The sequence below is a fragment of the Stegastes partitus genome, unplaced genomic scaffold (genome assembly GCF_000690725.1).
Source record: "Stegastes partitus isolate 25-593 unplaced genomic scaffold, Stegastes_partitus-1.0.2 Scaffold343, whole genome shotgun sequence".
Lineage (NCBI taxonomy): Eukaryota > Metazoa > Chordata > Actinopteri > Pomacentridae > Stegastes > Stegastes partitus.
The window spans coordinates 236,609-259,401 of NW_007578074.1; the positions used below are offsets into that span (position 1 = coordinate 236,609).

At 42.1% G+C, this 22,793-nt stretch overlaps 1 protein-coding gene across 1 annotated transcript in view; it reads left to right on the forward strand.

The window, feature by feature from the left end:
* Positions 1–22,793, forward strand: part of LOC103358921 (protein kinase C-binding protein NELL1) — a 328,461-nt gene that overhangs the window by 45,816 nt on the left and 259,852 nt on the right. Inside the window, exon 4 of the mRNA XM_008284073.1 lies at positions 14,392–14,562. Coding sequence (XP_008282295.1) covers positions 14,392–14,562 — 171 coding nt within the window. The remainder of the gene's footprint in view (positions 1–14,391; positions 14,563–22,793) is intronic.

Consider the following 22,793-nt stretch of genomic DNA (forward strand, 5'->3'; position numbering starts at 1 on the left):
CACAATCAAACCATCCTCTCTTCCCTCCCACCTACTCTGCCAACTTCACTTTCCAAATATGATAATATCCTCTCCTCCCTCCTCTCATCCTCCGCTCTCCTCGTCCTCAAAGTGAAAACGTCTTTTGAATGCAAGCATTTCTCGGTGCTCACAGCAAAAGCAGAAAAAGCGAGTTTTTTTTTTTTTCCTCTCCTCTTCTTATGCCCTGCACTGGGGAGTGAGGAGGAAGGTTTATTGCTGCTCCACTAGGCTGAATAGAACAAAAGGAGCCTATTTCTGCTTAGACAGCAGTTTTCTGGGTCCCAGTAAGGCTCTCATTGTCAGCAAGTGGCAGTGGCTCTGTGATGAACTAACTCAAAGCCTGGTCTCCCCACTGCTCTTCCCACCTGAGCACTCCAACACCAAAGACGCTCAGCTCGCTCCTCCAGCTGCTCTGTTCATCTGCCCGCCCTTTGTCACTCCACAGGTCTGCCTCTCTCACTCTCTCTCTCCAAGCCTCAGTTCATAAGCGCTTACAGCTTCTTCTCTTTTAGGAAACATGCCGAGGAGAGCGCCTTGTTAAACTGAGACTTTGTGGTAGAAGTTTGTGAACATTGGTTATATCAGGGTACATCAGATGCAGTAAACATCGGGCACGTCGCAGGATTAGTTTTGTATCAGGAGGTGGTTGAACATGCAAGCAAAATACTAATTCTCACCATATTTGAGCAGAAAATCTACGTGTTAACCAGCTCAGATTTACCTTAATGAATACTTAAATTCTCAGGTTACAGTGATATCTAGCCTGACTTGGACTGCGCTTCATTGCTCAGAGTGAGTTTAACCTCCTAAGACCTGGTGTCCATATGCGTAGACATCACATTTTGGGTTACATTACAACAGTAGATAATTTTATTAATTTAATTAATTTTTTTATTTAATTTTTAATTTTTAATTTTTAGTTTATTATTATTTTATTTTATTTTATTTTTTTTTAACATTTTTTATTACTATTTTATTATTATTATTTTATTGGTGTTATTTATTTTTTAATTTTTAAAATATTTTACTAACTATTTATATATACATTTTGTATTTTCCTTATATTTCTTAATTTTTATTTTTAATTTTTAAAAAATTGCATATCAAACAAGAGCTCAGGTCTTAAGAGGTTAAATGCACCTCTTCATTCTAGGAAACCTCCCTGCAAAAAATAAACTCAAGCATCTGCTTTAGTTTCCTTAGAATTAGCACTTAATTAATGCTGCAGTTGTAAAAGAACCAAATAGTTTATGATAGATCTGTAAAATGAGACTGCGCTGGACCACTCGCAGGTGATATTTGAACATCTCTGCCACAGAAAACTGCCACAGGTCAGGTGTTAAACCAGCAAACCATGACCTTTGCCAGTGGAAATGGGGAGATGTCTTTGATCTGACGCAGGTCGTGTTGACTTCAGATCAAATCACCCCGTTCCTACTGAGGCAAGTTGAGTTTTCGCTCACACCCGACATCGACACGAGAAGCTGCTAAAGGTTTCCATCCCTCTGGTGAGTTTTAACATCGTTCCCATAATTGGGTCTGTATGTGTTAATAGTGTCAAATTAGTAAGTAGCTTTGCATAGTTCATTGTATATTAAACAGAAGTTTAGAACAATGTGGTGAAGGGTTGACAAAAATCCCAATCAGAATTACTTTGGCCAATATTATTATTATTTTTCGTGGTTATTTACTGACGCTGGAAGCGCCATGCATTCACTAAACTTGCAGAGCATCATTGCAGAACAGAAAACAGCACAATAATCATTTTATCTTCATTATCTCATCTCATTCTGAGTCATGATTAGCAAAAAAGAAATCTGATTAATCGCTCTCCCTCAGTGTGAAATCCCTGAGTCTCTAATAATATACTGGCAAGTAGAATGTTATAACACTACACAAGTCTTTTTTGTAGCTTTGTGTTTCATCAGTCTTTGCTAAAATAGACTTTAATCTGATAAATTAACACACGGCATCTGATTGTAACATAATCGCCTTGAAAAACAGGTGCGCTGACATATTGATAAGCGATACTGTAACCTTTATTTTGCAGACTTGCAGTTGTTTGTTCATCATTTCTTGGCATACGATCAGAAATGTCTTGAAAAGAGAAGATGCTGTTTGTTGCGGCGCTGCCATCCCTGCTTCCTCTACCTGTTTATCTTGTGGTTGCAAGAACTGATGTGCAGACTTTCTCCAAACTTTGTTTTGCCATCAGATGGGATTTGTGTCTGAGTGTTAGAGAAAGTTGAGAAAGGGAACTTGCTGGCTTCGATCCTGAACTCCTGATCTCCCCTGTGGAGCCGGGGATGAGGGATGAGCCGCGCCCCCTCACCTCTGAGACACACCGGCTTCCACAGCGAACTCCCTGGATTATTCAAGGAAGTGCACTCCCTGCCAGTGTTTTGCTTCAAGAGAAAGGATGCAATACGGTGCAAATGCTGGCTAACATCGATTCCTTCTGGCTCTTCTGAATTTCAAAGATTTTCCGCGTGTGTGCAAACAACCCTGGCAAATGTATCGTATTATAATAGGACCAACTGGAAACAGGATCTGAGACTTTTTGTACTCAAAGTCAAAAGCTGTATTCATTTATTTTTGGCCTCTTCCCGGCTGAGGAGCTTCCTAAGAGGCTGACAAACCCACAACCACCACATATTACATCCTGAAAAAGCAGTAGCAGTAGCTAACAGGTTGGTAAAAGGTTCCAGAGGAGACGCAGAGGAACATTAGCGCTCAGTCTAAATGGCAGTTTTGTCCTCTTTGTGAAAATATGCTTCAATATTAACTGTGCTTTTAGTTTGGTTTTCGCCAAATCCTGATAATACAAATATATCAGGTTCTTGGAACAGACTATTTTTCTTCCATTTGGCGCCGGGCACATAGTTTATTTGTAGAAAACCTCCTCTGCCTGCTTTGTGTAACGGTGGTGATGATAATGATGAGACTGAGCCAAAGTACATGTGCTGCAAAACCACCGCCATGATCTCAAAGAGACTGAAACCCTCCCTGGAGCTTTCCTCACATCTAATCATGCATTGTTGACATGAAAATGGCTTGGAAGAGCTTGAAGAAAGAAGCTAAATGTCAATCACTGATCAGCTGTGATGCACCGGTAACGCAACAATAGCTCGACAGGCCAGACCTGCATCCCTCGCAGGCAGAACATTAAGGCACCCAATCTGGGCCACGAATCAAACGCTCTGATGTGCTCAGCACAGTTTTGCCACGAACCTTTGGTCTGTCGAGTTGCTGTCCCCGCTTCTGTGAGGGTTGCCTTTGAAAATAAAACACATCCCTGGTCAGCGCAGATTCATGTCCGCCGAGGAAACCTACAGAGAAGTATCCCCGAAGAGCATGGAGCCCACAGGAAAGAAGAAATTACTCACACAGCACAGCAGTGGCTCTGCTTGTTCGCTAGCAACAAAAAGACATTCTTAGACTCACCCTGCATCTTACATCCCAGAAACCTCCGCTGTGTTTGTTATGCCCCTGAGACAGCCAGACCTCCTCCACCTGTCCAGCAGTTTTCAGACCCCAGGGACCTTCACCGGCTTTTTGGCTGCCCTCCTTCTCATATATAAAACACTTACTGGTGGAAAAACAACTGAAGCCCCGAAAATGTCCTTCAACAGTGAGATGGCTAATACCACTAACTTCTTGTGTATCAAAAACAGATATTTTACAAGTCTTTGGGTAGAGCTCGACCCAGATATTCGACTGTTTGTTGCGTTTGTGCCTAATGTGGGCGATCAATAAAAGGCAAACTGCGCTACACATTTTGTCAGCACATTCTTGTCCTACATTTATATGTTGTGTAGATACATACATCTCGGCTTGGGCGCCCGACACACCGCTCACCAGCAGCGAACGTCACGCTTCAGTTCACCTTGGCAGTTAAAGGGAAGACGAAACGCTGAAGACCTCAGGTGTGGGAACACCTTAAATTGAGCGGTGACAAGACGACGGCAGTGTGCCAAATATGCAAAGTCATCCCCACCCCCACCCGCCCGCCCGCCCGTCCTCGAAGCTTGGAATAGTCGCTGTCGATTGCTACCAAATATAAAAACGGTATTCTGGGTATTCTCTTGTCAATAACAGCTTTTGTCTTGTCCTAAATTAACGGCTTTGTTTAAAAAAAAAAAAAAAAAAAAAAAAAAAAGCCGGCCTTTTATGGGTATTTTTCTTTCAGATGGTGGCGATGATGACAAGAAAACAAATGCTAAATGTTGAATTGAGAATAATCTGAATGACTAATTATTGCATTGCATTTTTGTCATTGAAGCAGTTTCTCTTTATGCCTGTGTGTGGAGTCTCGCATTTGCAGGATTTGCTCTGGTTTCATTATTATTATTAATATTATTTTTACACTGAACACATCTTTTGTTAATCAGCACAGTGTTGTTTAGTAATTTAACAGAAGAGGTGCTGAATGATTTGTTCCGGGGGTCAAGCGAACGCAGAACCATTATGTGATCTGATATTTAGCATTTCTTACAATTATTAGTATTATTATTTAAACTGATTTCATATAACATTAATAAAAAATATGGTTCTTTGGCTGTGATGCAGCTGAATTCCTCTATAATTTATTTTTGACTAAACTGGCATAAATAAACAGGTATTTCAACAAAGCTTTGTGATGGAGTTTACGTTCTTCTAAATATTGACTCAAGATTTTCATTTTTACAGCAAATACAGTCGTGACTCGATAATCCGACACTAAATGTAAAACCTTCTTTTATGTCAGATAGCAAGGCTGTCTGATTGTCAAGACGGAGGTGGAGATACAAGGAGGGCTTGATGCTGGAAGGATCATTTGTTGTTAATTATTGTTCATAGTTGTTATAATAACTAGTAGGACTGGTCCCAATAGCACTTTCTGCTCTCTGGATATTCAGGCCCAATTAATGATGAATATCTGAATATTTGGCGCGGTTGAAGGGGGAACTTCCATGTTGCGGGTGCTCTCCGATGGGGTGGAAGTGGCCAGAACATACAGGCAGTACTTGGCTGCTGATGCCAGTTTAGTTAGCGCTCACAGTTGTGTTTTCACCATCGGTACCACTCCCCCGCCACCGCCGCCACCATCCGTGTTTACTTCACACTGAGCACGCTCGCTACGTGTGACGTCGTCGTGTCTTCTTCTGTGCATGGGGGACACTTTTGGGTCGTATGAAGTTTACACAGCAGATCACATACAAGTCACATTTAATTGGAAATGTGAACGAATTCGCAAAAAATTGGATTTCGCAAAAATATCTGAATTGACATCAAGTCCTGCAGTGTGAACGTAGCCAATCTGTGGGATTGTTCAGTCAGATAATACGCCGTTATCCTGATTGGTGACATTAAATGTCATGTCGGAGTCGGAATCCAAGGCTGTCGGTATGTTCAGGCTATTTTTCATGGGTTCTGTTCATTTTTCCTAAAAACCTGTCAGATAGCAAGGTTTTCAGACTGTTAAGGGTCGGATTGTTGACTTCAGTTATAGGTTATCTGTCTCCTTGATGACTAATAATTGTTTGGCCCTGGAAAAACATATCAGACAACTCCTAATGTGCTCAGCTGTCTATGAGACCATTTCAAACAGAGTAAAGCAGTTAAAGTTTTTCCAGAGAGTTGCGGTTTCTCTCCCTCTCTTCTTAAAGTTTTCATGGAACAAGCTGCAGTGGGTCATTAAAGAGAAAAAAAAAGCTGCACCTCGGACCGCGGCCATTACTGATTCAGAATCCTGTAATGTCCAAAGTAAACAAGTTAGCTAGTCTACTGACTTTACAAAATCAGGACCGCAGAGTCATGAATGCATGCAAAGCTATTCCTGAGCCATGTTGGGAGATGCACCGCTATGTTTTATTCACTCCTCTACACCCTGTATGCCAACGATTCCACCTGCTTCGGGCTGTTCAGTGATTGTTTAAACCTGACACCATCATCAACACCCTCCTCGCCAGGAAGGAGGAGGCGGTCGGCCTCACACAACGCTCCGCCGCTAATAATGTCACTCCAAACTGCGAAAATGAGAATTGATTTCCTCCCGCACATCACATCGCATTGATCTGTATACCTCAAGCTGTGCTCGGTTGTGAAAGTTGCACCTCTCTGCCATCGCACTCCTGTGTGATGAGAACATGTGTTAAACCCAGAAACTTCCATCAAGGAGAGTCTTGAAGCCTCGCAACCAATCTCGGTCACATTTTCCAGGTCAGCAAGTGAAGGCATTGGTGTGTTTTGCAATGTGGTTTAGCTCCTTCTCCTCCCATTCCACGGACAAGCTCCGGAGTGCTGACCTCCCCATTGAGCAGATAATTGGCTGTCAGCTGCCCTCCATAAAATAGCTGCATGACACTGGAGGTGAAGAAAAAGGACAGGATGATATACAGCCAAGCCAGCACTCTCAGGCAGCCATTCATTTCCAAAACTTTTCTCTTACAGATGATGCCACTGCATTTTGATGAAGACCACTTGTCACCTCAACAGCTTCTTCCCAGAGCTGTCACGGCACTACCGAGACCCCTCTACAGCCCACAATCTCCATCTCAGGAGACTCGGGCTGCAACCCCGACACTGTGGCTGTTTATTTATCACCCGGCAGTTTGAATCACAAGCCCTCCTGGGCTCAGCACGCTGGCGTTGCTGTGAAGAAATCGGGTACAGAAAACCGCATTAGCGCTGAGCACGGCGAGCCGGCCCGGCTGATCACAAAGACCGAAAACAAACTCGCTTATTACCACATTTATGCAGAAGCCAAAGTGTGAAAACAGCAGTTTGCCGGTTTGTGATGGCTGCAACTGGTAATTTCCTGGAGTCTCTGCAGGCTGTCTGGCAACTGCTCACAATCAAGAAATGCTCTGGCACATAACCATAACCACATTGTTGTTCTTCACTTTGGCTTTTGCATGGATAAAAGAAATGAGATGTAGCATGCTAATTATTGTGCTTTACTGGTGCTTGTCGCCAGATTTTCTTAGTGTTTGACACATCTAGGTTAGCTGTTTCCCTCTGATTCCGGTCTAATCTAAGCTAACCAGCTGCTTGCTATAACATGTTGAGCAGACAAATATGAAAATGGAATCAGTGTTCTCATGTCTGGTTGTATCTAACCGTACAAATATCTGTTTTTAATTTTCTAAAATTGGAAAACAAGATTTCTGCCTCCTCCCAATTACAGTAAGTCAATTAGCTTTTATTTGTGGTGCCTACATTAGAGAAAAGTTGGAAAAGTTTAAAAGCCAGAAATAGTCTTCTCATTGCTCAGTGTTTGACTGGAGTCATAGGTGAGCTGGCGTGCTCGAGCTGCAGCGTGTAGACAGAGGAGCAATTTGCATGTTAATAGCTATGTGCATAATAAAGCAGGAGAGCCACATCCAAGCCATTTGGAAGCATGGAGAGATTATTTTCTTAGGAAAAATTGTCTAAATATGTAATTTTGATTAAAACAAAGGGGTCTAATCACTGTCAGGAGAGGAACTCAAACAATTCAAATGATGTGTTTGATTTAAGATATAATTTGCTTATAGCTCAAGTGCCACTCAGTCACAGTGCTGCCTCCAGGAACACGATAAACTCATGTGGAAAATATATTTTTAGAGCAGCATACATAAAGTCTGCCCACTGCTGTATACGTGCTGCACAGTGTGTCAGGTCACCTTACCCTTGTAGCATGTGTCAGTGTTCAGAATTAGTGCTTTACTCCATCGACGTGTCTCTGCACGCTGCCTCTGACTCAAAATCCTGCACTTGCAGCTGAATATATTGATTTCCATTATGTTGTCATGTCAACCGGAGCTTTTTGGTTGACAGTTGTATCGAAGCGTGCGTCTTTGTTGAAAGCAAAAGTTCTTTCTTGTGACGAAAATTACCAGGATTGTCGTTAAAGTGTGTCTGCGTTGGCCACAGTGAGAACGGTGTAGGTTTACAGTCTGTTTAAAGGAGGTTTTATTGGTGTTTTTGCATTAACAGTGTGTCACAGGACTACTTGTATGTGCTGTGAACCAAGAGAGAAATATCACCATACTCTGCGGCGTCCCTTAGCTCCACAGAGTTTCAATTTATTGTTTGTTTGGTTTGCCGGCTTGCAACCTTAATGTTTTGGTTTGGTCTCACTGCTCTCAGCAGTGTTGTTTTTAGCTCCAGCGGTCGGCTGTATTAAGTTCTATAAACCCCGTGAACATGCCCAGTGCCTGCCCAGACAGATAAAGATGGCCGATATAGGTGGAAAAAAAGAGATATTTATCGTACCGCAAACCAAAAGCAGACCTTAAAGAAGAGCAAATATCAGAACATCCAGCAGGTAGATAAAAACACAACTTTAAATGAATGCTGAGCACAGCACATTTCAAAACTATTAACCGAGGTGTTGCTCAACGTTTCAGAACAGAAGCACTAACAAAAACATATTCAACTATTTAAGACACATAAACAGATAAAATAAATAACAAGTTGCAAGCTGAATTACATGCCAGGCCACAGCAGTAAGTCTTTAGCAGGGGATTTAAAGTGGTGAATCTGATTTGAAGGGTTAATCTGCTCCACAGATTACTGGCTGTAACTTAAAATTAGAGCCTGACAGAAACTGGATCTTTGAGGCCGATGCCAAAATTTTTAGGGAGTAAAAATTATCAACATATCTGCCAGTATGCTTTTTAGATGTACATCTGTTATATTTAGAAAGGAACACAATGGACTCGATATCTTTGATGAAATAGTCAGCATCCTTACCATGAAGGCATCGCTTGGCTCTGCGCTGCAATCTGCTCAACTACTCTGCTACATGTGCTGCACACAGTGCTGGCTATATGATGACACAGTTTAGTACATTATCCAGAGCATGTTTTTCTCCATTATGTCATGTAAGATAAAGTTTTTTACATTAGACAACAATATGTGCTCATACTGATATATCTGTAGTCGGCCAGTAGCGGCTGACTGATCTATCGGATCTGTCAGACTTTCAGATCAGTGCTCCGGCCCGGACACAGGAAGTCTGGCATGATGTGATGGAGCTAACCAATTTAAAGACTGATGAATAAATACAGTCATGACTTGATAATCCGACCCTTAACAATCCAAAAACCTTGCTATCTGACAGGTTTTTAGGAAAAACGAACGGAATCCACGCAAAATAGCCTTAACATACTGACAGCCTTGGAATTTCGATTTTTTGTGAAATACGATTTTTTTTGCGAGTTCGTTCACATTTCCAATTAAATGCGACTTGTATGTGATCTGCTGTGTGAACTTCATCCGACCCAAAAGTGTCGCGCATGCACAGAAGAGGACACGACGACATCACACACAGTGAGCGTGCTCAGTGTTTAATTTTTTTTAAAGTAGTTGTCCAACCAGAGCCAACACATTAACAACATAATCGCCATGGTTCTATCTCCCTTGTCCCCCTGCCGCCGCCGCCGCCACCACAGAAGGTGGAAACAGAAGTGTGACTGCTAACTAAACTGGCATCAGCTGCCTGTGCGTTCTGGCCACTTCCACCCCGTCGGAGCGCTGCCCCGGGCTGGAAGTGGCCGTTCAAGCATCAAGCCCTCCTTGTATCTTGACCTCCGTCTTGACAATCCGACAGCCTTGCTGTCCGACATAAAAGAAGGTTTTACATTGAGTGTCGGATTATCGAGTCACGACTGTAGTTAAATCTGAACACCTATTCTGAAACGAACCAGTGAAGTGAGTCTAAAATAGGAGTGATGCGTCCTCGCCTACGGTTACCACTTAACAGGCAGGTTGTGGTATTCTGCACCAGCTACTGAAGACGTCAGATGGGTGTTTAATGGATTATTTAGGTGATCCTGATCAACACCTGTCTTCCTACCTCCCTGCAAAACAAAGTTTTTTTTATTTTCTTGGCCCGGATCCTTTTTCTATTTTCATCTCACAGCTCATTTGTGCTCATCTTCTTTGTCAAGTGTTTTTTTTTTTTTCTTTCTTCCTGTGGAAAACAGGCGCCTACACAGTAATGTAGTTTTGCTGTCACATCAAATTTAAACACATTCTAATCTAGACAAGGCCTCCTCTACCACTGCTAGCCAATTTTTTTTTTCTGCTTTGTTTGATATGCAAACACATTTTTTTTTTTCCTGTCTGTGAAAGCTGTGGATGCTCACATTAGGAGTCTGTTAGATCCGTGCAGTTGCCATTAGTAAAAAAAAGAAGAAGAAGAAATAAATAAATAAATAAAAAAGCAGCTTTGTGCATTGCTGGTTATAAAAGGATCAGCAATGAAAAGAAAGCCTTTAAATGGAGATAAGGCTCCTTTTTTTTTGGTATGTTTTACTGAGACGCACCAAAACAGATATGTCATTTTTAGTGGCTGTCAGGCGACACTATTCACAACAAATGGACTGCCTGCCAATAGATTATTCCCCTTCATTAAATATGCTGTAATGCAGGGATACAATAGCTAGCACTAAATACTTCATAAAATAAACGCTCGCTGTGAAGTGGAGTTAATGCCTTTGATGATTATTTCATGAATCAAATCAGGGTAGCGGCGTTTCTGCTCGTTCAGTGATTTCGGGCCTCTCCAAACCCCGAGGAGGCTTCCATCAGTGGAAGAGGCGAAGCTGGAGAGCTCTCGTCCTCGCTTTACTTCTCGTTCGATGCAAATGATTCTTCTGCAGCTGACAAGTATCAGCGGCCCCGTCTCCCGCAAGCATGATGGAGACGGGCTGTCAGGTCGGCGCCCGACGCAGGCACGGAGTGATGTATTCATTTAATTTCAGAATGATGACATGCTGTACAAAGACAAGCCAAAGCCGGCCAGTCGTATCCACGCCGACAACTCCACCTTTCCTCTCTCTCTCGCACACACACACACACTCGTGTTTGAGGACGCAGCCTCTATTCCAAGTGTGCAAATGCAATTTAATGTTGTAGAAAAACATTTCCCCGTGATGCCTGTTAATTTACCGTGTGATAATTGTTTTAGTATTAACACGGCCCGCTGTGTGGGGGGTTGATGGGCCGTCATTAGCTCTGCGGAAAGCTTTGAGCTGAGCCGAACCCTACGAGACGGCTCGCACTGATCATCGCCCCCCCTTCTCTCCTTTTGTTTGTCTTTTGTCGTTTTCTTTTCTTCGTTCGCGACAATTAATTTGCTCGCCTTCAGTCTTGGGCGTACAGGAATGCGACGCGACCACGAATGCGCTTTTATTGAGATGCATTTACAGGCACCCGTTCAGGCAGAGTATTGGAGTATTTGTGCACAACACTATCTTTTCGAGGCTTGTGCAAAGAAATGTGTCTGCAAATCTTGTTCCATCATTCTAGTAAAAATTAATATAGATGTATGATGTAAGTGTTCATCATCATACAAAGTATCTCAATGTCATACTTTACCTTTTACCTTTAAGTTCCTGAAAATCACATGTGGCTTTGTCTTGTGGACTCTTAACGTGAGTAGTTTATCAATTTCATGTTACATGTGTTTTACAATCATAATGCATCATTTCAGTGGAGGAATGTGAAGATATGTTGGTAGATATATATTTATTATGATCAAAAATGTTCATTGTGGTAATTTTACAGACCTATTTTTAACTAAAACCAGGAGAGAAAAATAGTTTAATACATATTAAGTTGCTAAAATCTACTTATTAAGGGACACAATGTTGACACAAAAATGACAAACGTAGAGTAAAAAGTAGATAAAAGCAGGACAAAGCTGCTGAAGTTTAGAGTGCCAAGTCAGAACTGGGTAACACTGGACCAGAACCTGCCTTAACGCACCGACCACCCTCAAGTCCAGCCGGGCCTCGTAGCGGACCGCCGGGAGCGTATCGCTCAGGTGGAGGTGGTTGGGTAACACAAAGCCCATTTCTCAGGGCAGTCACTGGTCCCCACCGGCTTCAGTCTCCACCAGGGGAGGTTTAAGGGCAAGAATGGGGACAGAAAGATGCCCAGGTGGACTACAACGCCTCGGAGACCTGCACTGTAACCACGGGGAGAGCAATGAAGGCCGATGGTGCTCTGTTGTCACGGCATATTTTACTTACTCATACTTTTTCTGATCCACAGAGAGAGCACACTTTTGGTTTGTTCAGGCAGCCAGTTCGATGAAATGTCTATCACCAGCACAGATTGCTGTAATTTTCTTCCCTGGGGATCATAACATATAGTTACTGTTGGTATTAATAAGCATTTTTGAAAAAGAAAATTTTTGTCACCAAGTGTAAAGAAGTCGGAAGAAAGCTTTGAACAAGACTCGGGTACACGTTATCCAAACTTATAGTGAAGAGAAAACAAGGACAAACATTAAAACTGTCACCTGTCAATGCTGTAAATATCCTCCAGTTTATTGTCCTTCTTCCTTGTTCAACTTTGACCCACTGTGCCTACTGTAGTTACAGTATGTCTCCCCCGGTGCTTTGTTTGTGCTGGAGTCTTATGAGCTCTTCTCGGTGTAATCATTTTCCAAACAGGAAGATGGATAATTCTGCTGCCCCCAGCCTCGATTGATATTCTGTGGAGTGGGTCCACACTCCCTTCTCATAAATATGCATGAGAGCTGTTGAGCTTTGGCACTGAATGGGCTTGATCCCTGTGTGAGTCTGTGTTTTTTTTTTTTTTTTTTTGTGCTTGAATTTATGGGTATAGGTGACGCTCTGGCCCACGTTTGGGTTTGTGCATTAGAGAGCTGTGGCTGCCAGATGCAGTGTGTTTTAGGTGTGTGAGAGTCGGTGTGTTCAGGGGCCAGAGGTTCCAGTGTTGGGGTCATTTGCAGCCGCGGGGAAGCTGAAATGTCATGACTGGTTGCCTGCGGCTCTCGGGCTGCTGCTGCTGCTGCTGCTGTCTGTGGCTGGGTGACTCTTAATTTAGCGTGGCTGATGAGGGAGGAGAGTCGAGCGCACATGGCGCCGAGAGGAGCTACAAGTCGGACACCTGCAGTCACACGACGAAGTGGGGATAGCAAACCGAGACAAAAATCTCTCTTTTTCTTTGGCTCGATAAATCTTGCTAACCGTTTGTGACAACATCAACTCGCTGTGTTTCATATGTACATATATTCCAGTTGTCTGTTGGGTAGTGAAACGGCAGCGTGAGTGTTTAGCTGTTAGGGTGGTAGAGCTTCTGTCGACACTTATAAGATCGGCAAATCATGGTGGTCTGCCAGTAGGACGTGGCTTCTCCTCGACAGTTAAAGAGATTGTGTACAGCAGCGGTCTTCAACCTTTTTTGCACCACGGACCGGTTTTAAGCAAGAAATTTTTCTACGGACCGGTCATTACGCACATAACAAATAATAATTGTTTTTTTTCTATTGAAAAGTTTAATAAATAAATAAAATTACTTTTTATTGCTTAACATGTTTACTTTTTCTCTGTCTCAGTATCGTGTCTCTTCCACTTTCCAAAGCAGCTCTCCTGAGACGTTTGTTTTTGACTGACGGCTTCGTTTAGCAGCCGGGCATAAAAACTGACAGTCGAGTCCGGGAAACGAGCACAAACGGAAGTGATGGGAAGGCGATCTAGTCATGTTTCAAAATAAAACACCCTGCAGACTCTGCTGGAAATAAAAATAAACCAATAAAACGTTTTTATCCTATCTGTGTGGCCCGGTACCAAATGACCACGGCCCGGTACCGGTCCGCGGCCCGGTGGTTGGGGACCGCTGGTGTACAAGACTGAATGACATTCAGTTTTTGTAGTTTTATAAGTCATTTTCTCAACTTAATTAACATATTACTGCAGTGAAAGTGATCTTACTCTGTCCAAAAAAATGTGAAATTTGACATCACTTTTCATAATGAGGGACAACTCTTGGATAAACACTGGATGACTGACTTTACTGACCTCTTGATCCCTTTTCTAAGACAGTCGTGAGGTCAAAATGTCAACTTCTACACGACAAAATGTCAAATTCTAATTGAGTGTACTGTAGCTGGGTGATTGTTGAGTTGTTGGCAGATGAATAAAGTCCAGGCGGGAGGAAATGAGGGCGTTTCTGGGGAGTGTTGGTTTAATCTTTGCAATATTTCTAAGTTGTATGTGGCACGAGTCATCCAGAGTCCTGATGTGATGGTTACAGTTGAGGTGGGAGGTGATATTATGGGGAGCAATAGTCAAGACCAGCTGTTGTAAGAAGTCAGCTGCCACCCAGTCCTGGATGGCTGTGAGGCAGTACTGCAGAGAGCGTGGATGGTCCTGGTTATCTGGGCTAAATGATATGTGTGTGTGTGTAATGGTGAATGATATGGCTGAGGAGCATCATATACAAACTGAACAGGATTGGTCCAAGGTCTGACCCTTGAGATGAATGCAACCCAAATTCCAAATTGAAAACCCCTGTAGTGTGACCTCAGCATAACACACACCTTGTCCGGCAACCGAAGCATCTCTGACCTCTTGTGTTCCTCCGCAGTTACTTTGAGCTGGAGAGCAGCGGGGTAAGAGAGGAGATCCGCTACCACTACCGCTTCAAGGGCAAGCCGCGCTCCGAGTCCTTCCCCTACCGCCTCGCCGACGGCCAGTGGCACAAGATCGCCCTCACCATCAGCGCCTCCCACCTCCTGCTGCACGTCGACTGCAACAGGTAAACGCGCTCGCCGCACTCCCAAACACCTCCTGAAGGACCTTGATAGATCTGTCACAAGTGGCTGCGCCGGTTTATTTTTTTTTCCCGTGCTCCTTTGAAGTGACACGTCTAATGAGGTGTCTGTGTTTATCAAGGTAAATATTTGTTCGGTACTGTCTCAGTGTGGCTGACAGGCTGTTAACAGTGCCGACAATGCAGCATTCAAGGACGAATTAACACGCGTTGAGAGCAAGGCTGAATCTTTACATAACATCCCGCATCTCTACTGTATACAGAATGTGCTTTCAGCTCCCACTGTTCCTTAATGAAGTGGAAGGTAGCAATGATATAATCGCTTCATCGATTGGCCGGCGAAGACTCTTTCTCTAAAGTAGCACTCAGTCAGAGCTGATCTATAAACATGCACTTCAGCTGTGACAATCTTTCTCCGTCGCCACGTTCTTCCCCCCGGAGAGCCAGGAAGCCATCACTTGTCCTTTCCTTCATGCAGCTGCTAGACAGGCACACTGTGAACAAGCGATGTAAATTTAGGCAGAGGCAACGCTCTGTCACCTCTGGTGGATGAAAAGTTGTATGATGCACGGGAGGATTTGCCCTGTTGTATCGATTCCTCCCAGACGCCGCATTACACCCATCAGGCCGGTGGTTTGTCGATTAATTATCGCCGCAGTGGCTGTCTGTCAGATGAAGCTGTAGTGAAGATAAAAGAGGGCTGGCATCAGAGCGTTATTAGGGAGAAAAGATCAAAACGTAATTGGACAAAATTGGAATCAAAACTTTTTGCCTGTACGGTCCCCGGGAGGAGAGCCGCAGTAATTAAGAGCCGGTGAGATTGAATAGGTTGGTTTAGTGCCGTTTGTCACCTGGATGTTTCTGTGAGTGTAACTGTCTGAATAGTAGGAGGCTCTGAATCTTTCTTAATCGTATCTTTAAAGACATTTTTATTGAGTCGAGCCATTGTTGCGTCTTGTTTGCATAATAGATCCTTGTCATGCCGGCTATGGACCTCACGCTGCTGTTTTAATTTACTCTTTTGTCTCCTTTATCTCATTTTTGTCTCTTATTTTTTTTTTTGGGTCTGAATTATTGGTGTTTTTTTTCATGCAGCTAATAAAAAAAAAACTTCAGGGCTCAGTAATGAGTATATTAGTCTTTGGGCCGGGCTGATAATCGGCACCACCTCAGGTTAATACATCTGTGTGGTACCAAATTGCTATTGGGGTCATATGAGCGGATTAATGTGTGATAGTCTTTCCACAGTGGTAGCTTTGTCATCTTTTTCCCTCAAGATGCTCATTTCACATAATAGCAACCTTCCTGCAAAAATAATCAATATTGTGCGCCATGTTCATGTTAGTTATAAAGTCTCTGAGGACGAATATTTGTTTGTTATTTCACGTCAAAGCAAAATAAATGCATTTTTGGTTGATTTCAGGTTGTACTGGTTCGTAGAAACAGCTCATTCACGTGGATATAAGTTTATTTTTTGATAAAATTAGACGATGGAACTACGAGTGTACGTTATCTTTACAGCACGTATGTTTGGTTAAACGATGAAGGCACATGAAAGAAGTGAACTAAGCAAACTGCTCACTGTTCTGACAGTAACTCTAACCCCGTGTCACCAAGAGTTCTGGAAATCGCTGCTCGGAGCCTCAGAAATCAGACATTGCCAAGGATATCGAAGACGGCAAAATGCCTCATTTGCAGTGATATTGCAAATGTCATAGCTTTTTCACCACGAAGAAGAGTCTCGCTTGTCTCTTCACAAAAGAAGCCGTGACTAAACCAACAAAACAGAGTTCTGGAAGGTCACTTTGAGCACCAAGTACCTCAAGAGTGTCTGACAAGATTTGTTTTTTTTCTGCAGCACATCGAGAAAATAGGTAAAAGGACAGAAAAACAAGAGAATTCAGTGTGCTAACTTGTGCAGATAAGACAGATCTGGACTCCAAAGAGGGACGATGAATATAAGAACTGTTGTCTTTAGTTAATAGTTACTTTACTCATAAAACAGTAGCACAGAGATGCATGTTTGGTGTCTGTTAGGACGTCAAAACTCTCTTTTTGTTTCTTCAAATGTTTTATTTCCTATATAGAACATAAATGCTTTCTAATTATTGTTAAAAATCTGTTAACAATGTGTCTAGAACTGTCTGTCATTGTATGCATTTTTGTCAAAACTAAATATTGTTGGCTTTGTTCCATAGGATATACTCATTTAAGTATGCATGACCATCATAAAGCTACCAATATCCAAAGGTTATCATGGTTGAACATAAACTAGAGATAGGAAGCAAGTCAAAAAAGGTTTATATCTGCTGTTTTGGGTCTGGACCTAAAAAGCTTACATGAGGCGGCTGTTCCCCAAAATCACACGATCAAAGAGTAAAATCATCAGACTTCTTGATAAAACACGGCTAAAATGAGGGTTCACATATAAGTTCTGATGATCTGGTATCGATCTTTATTTGGCGTCTGATCAGCCTTTCAGGGGAATTGTGCAAATTGCGTCATTAAAATAATCAATACCAGCACTGTCTCTGTCTCTGTTTAACTTGTGTTCACTTTGTACTAATTGAATTTAGCTTGATGGAGAGCAGAGAGCGTTTTATGCCGTCGCACATGCTACGAATAGCATTGCTGCAGTGTGTCAGGCTAGCTGGGGCTGTTGAGAGGTTTTCAATTAGCCGATGATCCATGAACTAATCATGTGTGTTTCATCAAAATCCCTTCATCCTGCATCTCTTTTAAAAGAACAAATAGAGACTTTGCAGCAACCAGATTTTGTACAAAACCCTTAAAAGTTCTGCAAGAAGAGAGTGAGTGACCAAAAGTGAGGTGACAAAAATTCAGCGAATGTTTGGCTGAACTGCAGGCGGTGCTGTTTTGGAAGCTTATTAAAGATTTAAATAGCAACGTATCTGCAGTATGTTGAGCCATAGTTTCTGTTCCAGTGTTGGTAACACCTTGGGGCACTATGATTGTATTATTTATGGCATTATAACTGTCATATACTGCAAAAAAAAAGACATTTTTGAATTCCTTCTGCTTCCAGCCTGCAGTTTCCACTGAGCTGCACGACTTAAAAAAAACAAAACATGTGATTGCAGCAAGAAAAAACGCTGTTTGGGACTGAGAGGGTTAACGTCCCCTTTCTCCTGAGTAAAGAAGCCGAACATGATTTCGCGACTCTATGCTCCCTGACAGGAGCTTTTTATCCATCAATACAGATTATCGTGCTGGAAACTCAACAAGCGTCAAAGCAGCAGAGATACAAATCAGCACTTCAGAATAAAAACAGGATGCAGAGATTTGCGAGTCGGGCCCTTAGCCTTGGGTTGAAGTGACAGGCTTTGTATCCAGGCAACCGTATGCACAAGTCATCAAGTGATCGCGCGAGTTCGAGTGCATGTGTGGGGAGGATTGTGATAAAGATGGTGATTCTGTGCTGAAGACGATCTTTTAGCTCTGATCGCCTACCGGTCGTTAAAACATCGGCAGCTAAACAGAAATTTCTCCCCAAAGTCCATTACTATAGAAATCAATAAGTAGGAAAATCCATAATCTCCAAATCTTTCCTAAAAGGCTTAAAAAAAATGATCAAATGTCACCCACGGGCATCTTCCTTGAACCGGATGGAGGGTGAGTCGAGGTTTAGGGATATTAGACCTACAGGCCTAATAATAATCCATATGAAATATGAACCTGAGGTAATATAACGTTACCTGCAGGGATAAACTTTATGGTCTGGCCTGTTGTTTTTATGGGGCCCTATATCTTGTTATTAAACTTTATTCTACTTTCCATTGTGGAACACTTTGTGCTCCGGACCAGAAAAGTGCTACGTAAAGCAAAAAACTTTTCTTACTGTTGGTTAAAATAGTGAAATCAGTGCTTAATAAATACCATCTCTGTCCTGATGTTCTGAGAGCATCTACTGACACCAATGTTTCTATTAAAATGATGATTATATATATAAAAAACTAACATATTTCTCATAGAAAGGTGAGAATGTGTCATAGCAGGGAAGCCTTCTAGTTTGAAATAGCGATAAAGTCCGTAAAGGAGGCTGGAGGGGAGAACCAGGCTTTACATCATGTGTGGAACCATTGTTCTTGGACCTACGTCTTGTTTTCACTTTTCCACCGTTTACTTTCACTATTTACCGACTGTTGAGCATCAAAACTGCATGATCAGGTTCAGGAAATATCACGCTTTGGTTCACAATTTCACAATAATTCTATTTTTTTAGAAGCTCGGTTGAGTTTAAGCCCCAAAATGACCTGGTTAGGTTTAGGAAAACACCACGGTTTGGGATAAACTACAACCCTTTCACAACATCTTTGAAGCTTCTCCTCCTTTTTCTAGATTATGTTCTGGAAAATTCCTTAAACAGAAAAAAAACACTTTGCTGGGATGTTGGTACAAACAGAGTTCATCCAGATTCTCAAACAAGAAGCACAAATGTAACTGCTTTTATAGTTTAACAGATTTCTTTTCATGAGACGTTATGTTTGGTTTTAAAACTTTAAGGCCTTCTGTTGTCAGTAGAAAAATAAAACGAGGACATATTCAGAATGAAATTTCCTTGCACTTGCCTCACAAATGCTCTAAGTTTTTAAGAAACAAAGCAAAACAGGTACCATAAGATAAAGCCACTATACACAAGATGTGCTGAGTCATGTTTTGTACAAACATAAATCACTGGAGATGAATCTCCTGAGATTCTAAGAACCTCATGTGAACAGCACAGAAACATGCTGAGCTAGTTTAAAGTCCCGACCTGACATGAAACAGTAACTAACCTAATAAACATGAGTAAATGATGACCTAATAGCTTACGATCCAGTTTGTTTTCTCAGTTCTGACATATGATTGGTTGCCTGAAACACCTTTCCCGGATACACGTGGTCAGTTTGATCCACTCTCCTGCTCTTTTGCCGACACATGATTAGGATCTGAAGGTCTGTGTGCCGAGCTGATCTGTTCATCATCAAGGTGCGAGTGTCAGCATGCTCGCCAAACCTCTCCCGCCACGCACGGCTTGAGATGCAAATGTCCAGCACCCTCGGTTCTGCTCTCATGTTCGCCCATCTGCATTCGCCCTGTTGTACCGCGGCACCATCTGACACCACCTGCTGGCATATTAGTTTTCCAATTGCCTTCAAAGCAGCAATCACAGCCCATAATGCTTTTCATCTGAGCAACAACACAGCACTTTTTCTTTTTCTTTCTTTTTTTAAACCTGATCTGACGCTGTAACGAGGGTTTTTTTTTAACTTCTCAGTCCCTTTGATTGTCACCATCGGCTGATCTCAACATCTCTAAATCCATGTTGAAGCCCTGCAGCCTCTCTATCAAACTGTATGTTTGGTTAAAAAACGGTTCAAGTTAGAGCAAAAGAAGCTGAAATGTTAGCGCGACCCTGCCCACATAGCGTTTGGCTTTTCACTCCAAGGGCAGTGACCTCGGCGAGTTTGGCTCAAATCATTTATAATCACAAGTGCTGGGTATTTACAGGAAGCTTATGCACAGTGAATATATATAAAAAGAATTCTAGTTTGGATAGCCTAAAGAGCTGAAATGAAAACCCATTAAGCCAAGCTGCTGTGTATCTACTTTCATTTGATAACTGACTTTGCAGCAGAAGTGAGTATATTTTTCATCCTCAACTGAAACTTGTAATTTAATGCTTTTGTATCGCTGCAGTGAGGAGAATATGTCCAGAATAACCAATCGGTGTCCTTATATCAACCATCACAAACACAAGCTCTGACAGTAGTTGATATATAGACTGGATTTAAATGACTCACAGACAGTTACTAGATTTTGATTTGCACTCTTACTACACACAAAGCTATTTTTCAAGTTTTTTTATTTTTTTCGTGCAGAGCTAATTAAGTCATTCCACACAAATTAATTAGACGTTCAGTCGGTTCAATCAGCTAGATGTGCAGTCGTATTTTTTTTCTACCCCTAGATGTTCTGTCACACTACAGCAGCCCGAGTAAATTTGACTTTGCGAAACTTTGTGCAACAAAGAAAACGAAGGAAATAGTAAATTCATATCCCCGCTCACCAGATCCTCTCCCGAGTGCTCGCTTCTCTATTCAAAGCAAATTGTTGGACCCATTAGCCTTGAAATTTTAAGTGGTTTAATTTCTGCTCTAAACCACACTTTATTGATTTCACGGCTCATTAAATGGCTTTAAGCGTCTATAAATTTGAGAGAGTGCAGTTTATCTTCACATCTTCAGGTGGACTTTTGCCTTGCGGACTTGTTTTATTGGGGCCAAACTGTGACATTGCACAGAATGTTGTGGGGCCCTCGAGGCTTATATTTAACTACACGCTTAAATGAGGGACGGTGGCTGCAATGCAAATGCTCACAAAACTACCCCCGGTCAATATTTACTACATGAGATGTGTGGTGTTTGACATTTTTGGGAAATATGCTGATTCGCTTTCTTGCCAAAAGTCAGATTAGAAGATCAATAGTAGCTTATTATAGTTTAGCATAAAGGCTGGAAACAAGACGCTTCTGCAATCAGGCTGGAAACTTATCTTGAGATGTAAAGTTTATAAAAAACAAGGTATGATGTGTGAATAGTAGATGTCAGATGTTGTTACTTTTACGTAGAGCTGACTCACTGACTCTGTAAAAAGGCAGCTGCTCGCTCATATTTTTAGCAATAACAATTTTATAATATAACTGATAAAAACTCGTCTTTCTGCCCGTGCACCGAAAACGCCGCCGTGACAAACCAACTGCGGCAGCATTTTTCAGAAAGTAGTGTACTTCTCAGAAGTCTGTAAAAGGAACATCTGTGCCCATTCAACATGTTAGAAAAATGAAAAATTATAGTGGAAACTGCTGATTAAAAATAAAATATCTGGTGTGCCTTGAATTGTAAGCTCATTTAGGCCAGCTCTGTTTGTTTTTGCCAGCTGCTGCGATGCAGTCTGACAGAAGAAAATGTTTCAGAAATGGAAAACATAATGAAAACATGTGTTGGGTGTCAGCAGGGGCGCCCAAAGAAACCTGCAAAGCAAAAAATAAGAAGCCGTAGCAGAGTGTAATACAACTCTGAGGCAGATTTAACGCGCAGAGATGAAACGCAAGTGAAAAAAAACGCACACTCCTGTCCCCTGGCCACACGCATGTCTTCTTTGGAGGTTGCCGAAGGGCATTCTGGGAAATTAGTACACAGACTTTGCAATGTCACATTTCATTCTCCTGCTTTTGCGCCTATGAGTGGCTTTAAAATAATAATTCCAGGCGCGGTAATGAATTCAGACACTGGTTTAAATGTCTTTGACCCACATTGCTCATCATCATTATTAAATGAATCGAATGTTCCCTTAATCCCCTATGTACATTTTAGATGTTGCGCCAGTCGGGAAAAGAGAATTGCTCATCAGTGCTCTTTTCTTTAGAGACTGCTGTCCGTGTAGAAGGTCTGACAGATGTTTGTGAACACTTTTTCTTCTCTCTCCGTTTCTTTTGACGGAAAAACAATACGACGTGAATTAATAGTAAATGACTGAGCAGCTATTTTTATTCCACGCTCCTTTGAAGGCAATGTAGTTAATTATGCAACGTATTAATTGGAATGATCCTAATTAGTCTTATTGTTACTCACTTAAGATGTTACTGTAACAGCAGCAGAGAACCTGAGACTCGCTGCTGCGTGCGAGACGCGAGAAACAGCAACATTATCCTCCATTTGACTGACTTGATCCATTTGGATATCCCTGCCATACCTGTCTGTGTCTTTGACACTGTTTGTTACAAGAAGCAAATCCTCTGGCTTTCTGCAGGGCAACAGCTTCAATTTGTAGCTGTCATTTTGTTTGACTGCACTGCGCAAGTCTCTGTCTCCAAGTGAAGGACTCCCGCCTTGGGTTAGGATTTGGACTTAATCTGAAGGTGGATCAGAAACTGGAGAGTTCATGGAAATTTTCCTGCTCCTGTTTGCGCCGCCGTCCTTGTCCGAGATCGATGCGAAGGAAACATGACAGCGGTAAAGACGTGTGCTGAGCGTGCTCGGCGTTGCCTTTGGCTGGGATGGAGCCTGTCGTTGAACATCTGGGCTTCGTCAACAGGAAAAGTGCTCCTTAAATAAGTGATGGAAAAAGTATTTATTATCATATGACAGAAAAATTAAGCTTATCAATATATTATAAATCATATCCTCAGTCAAAATTGATCACCTAAATCTTAA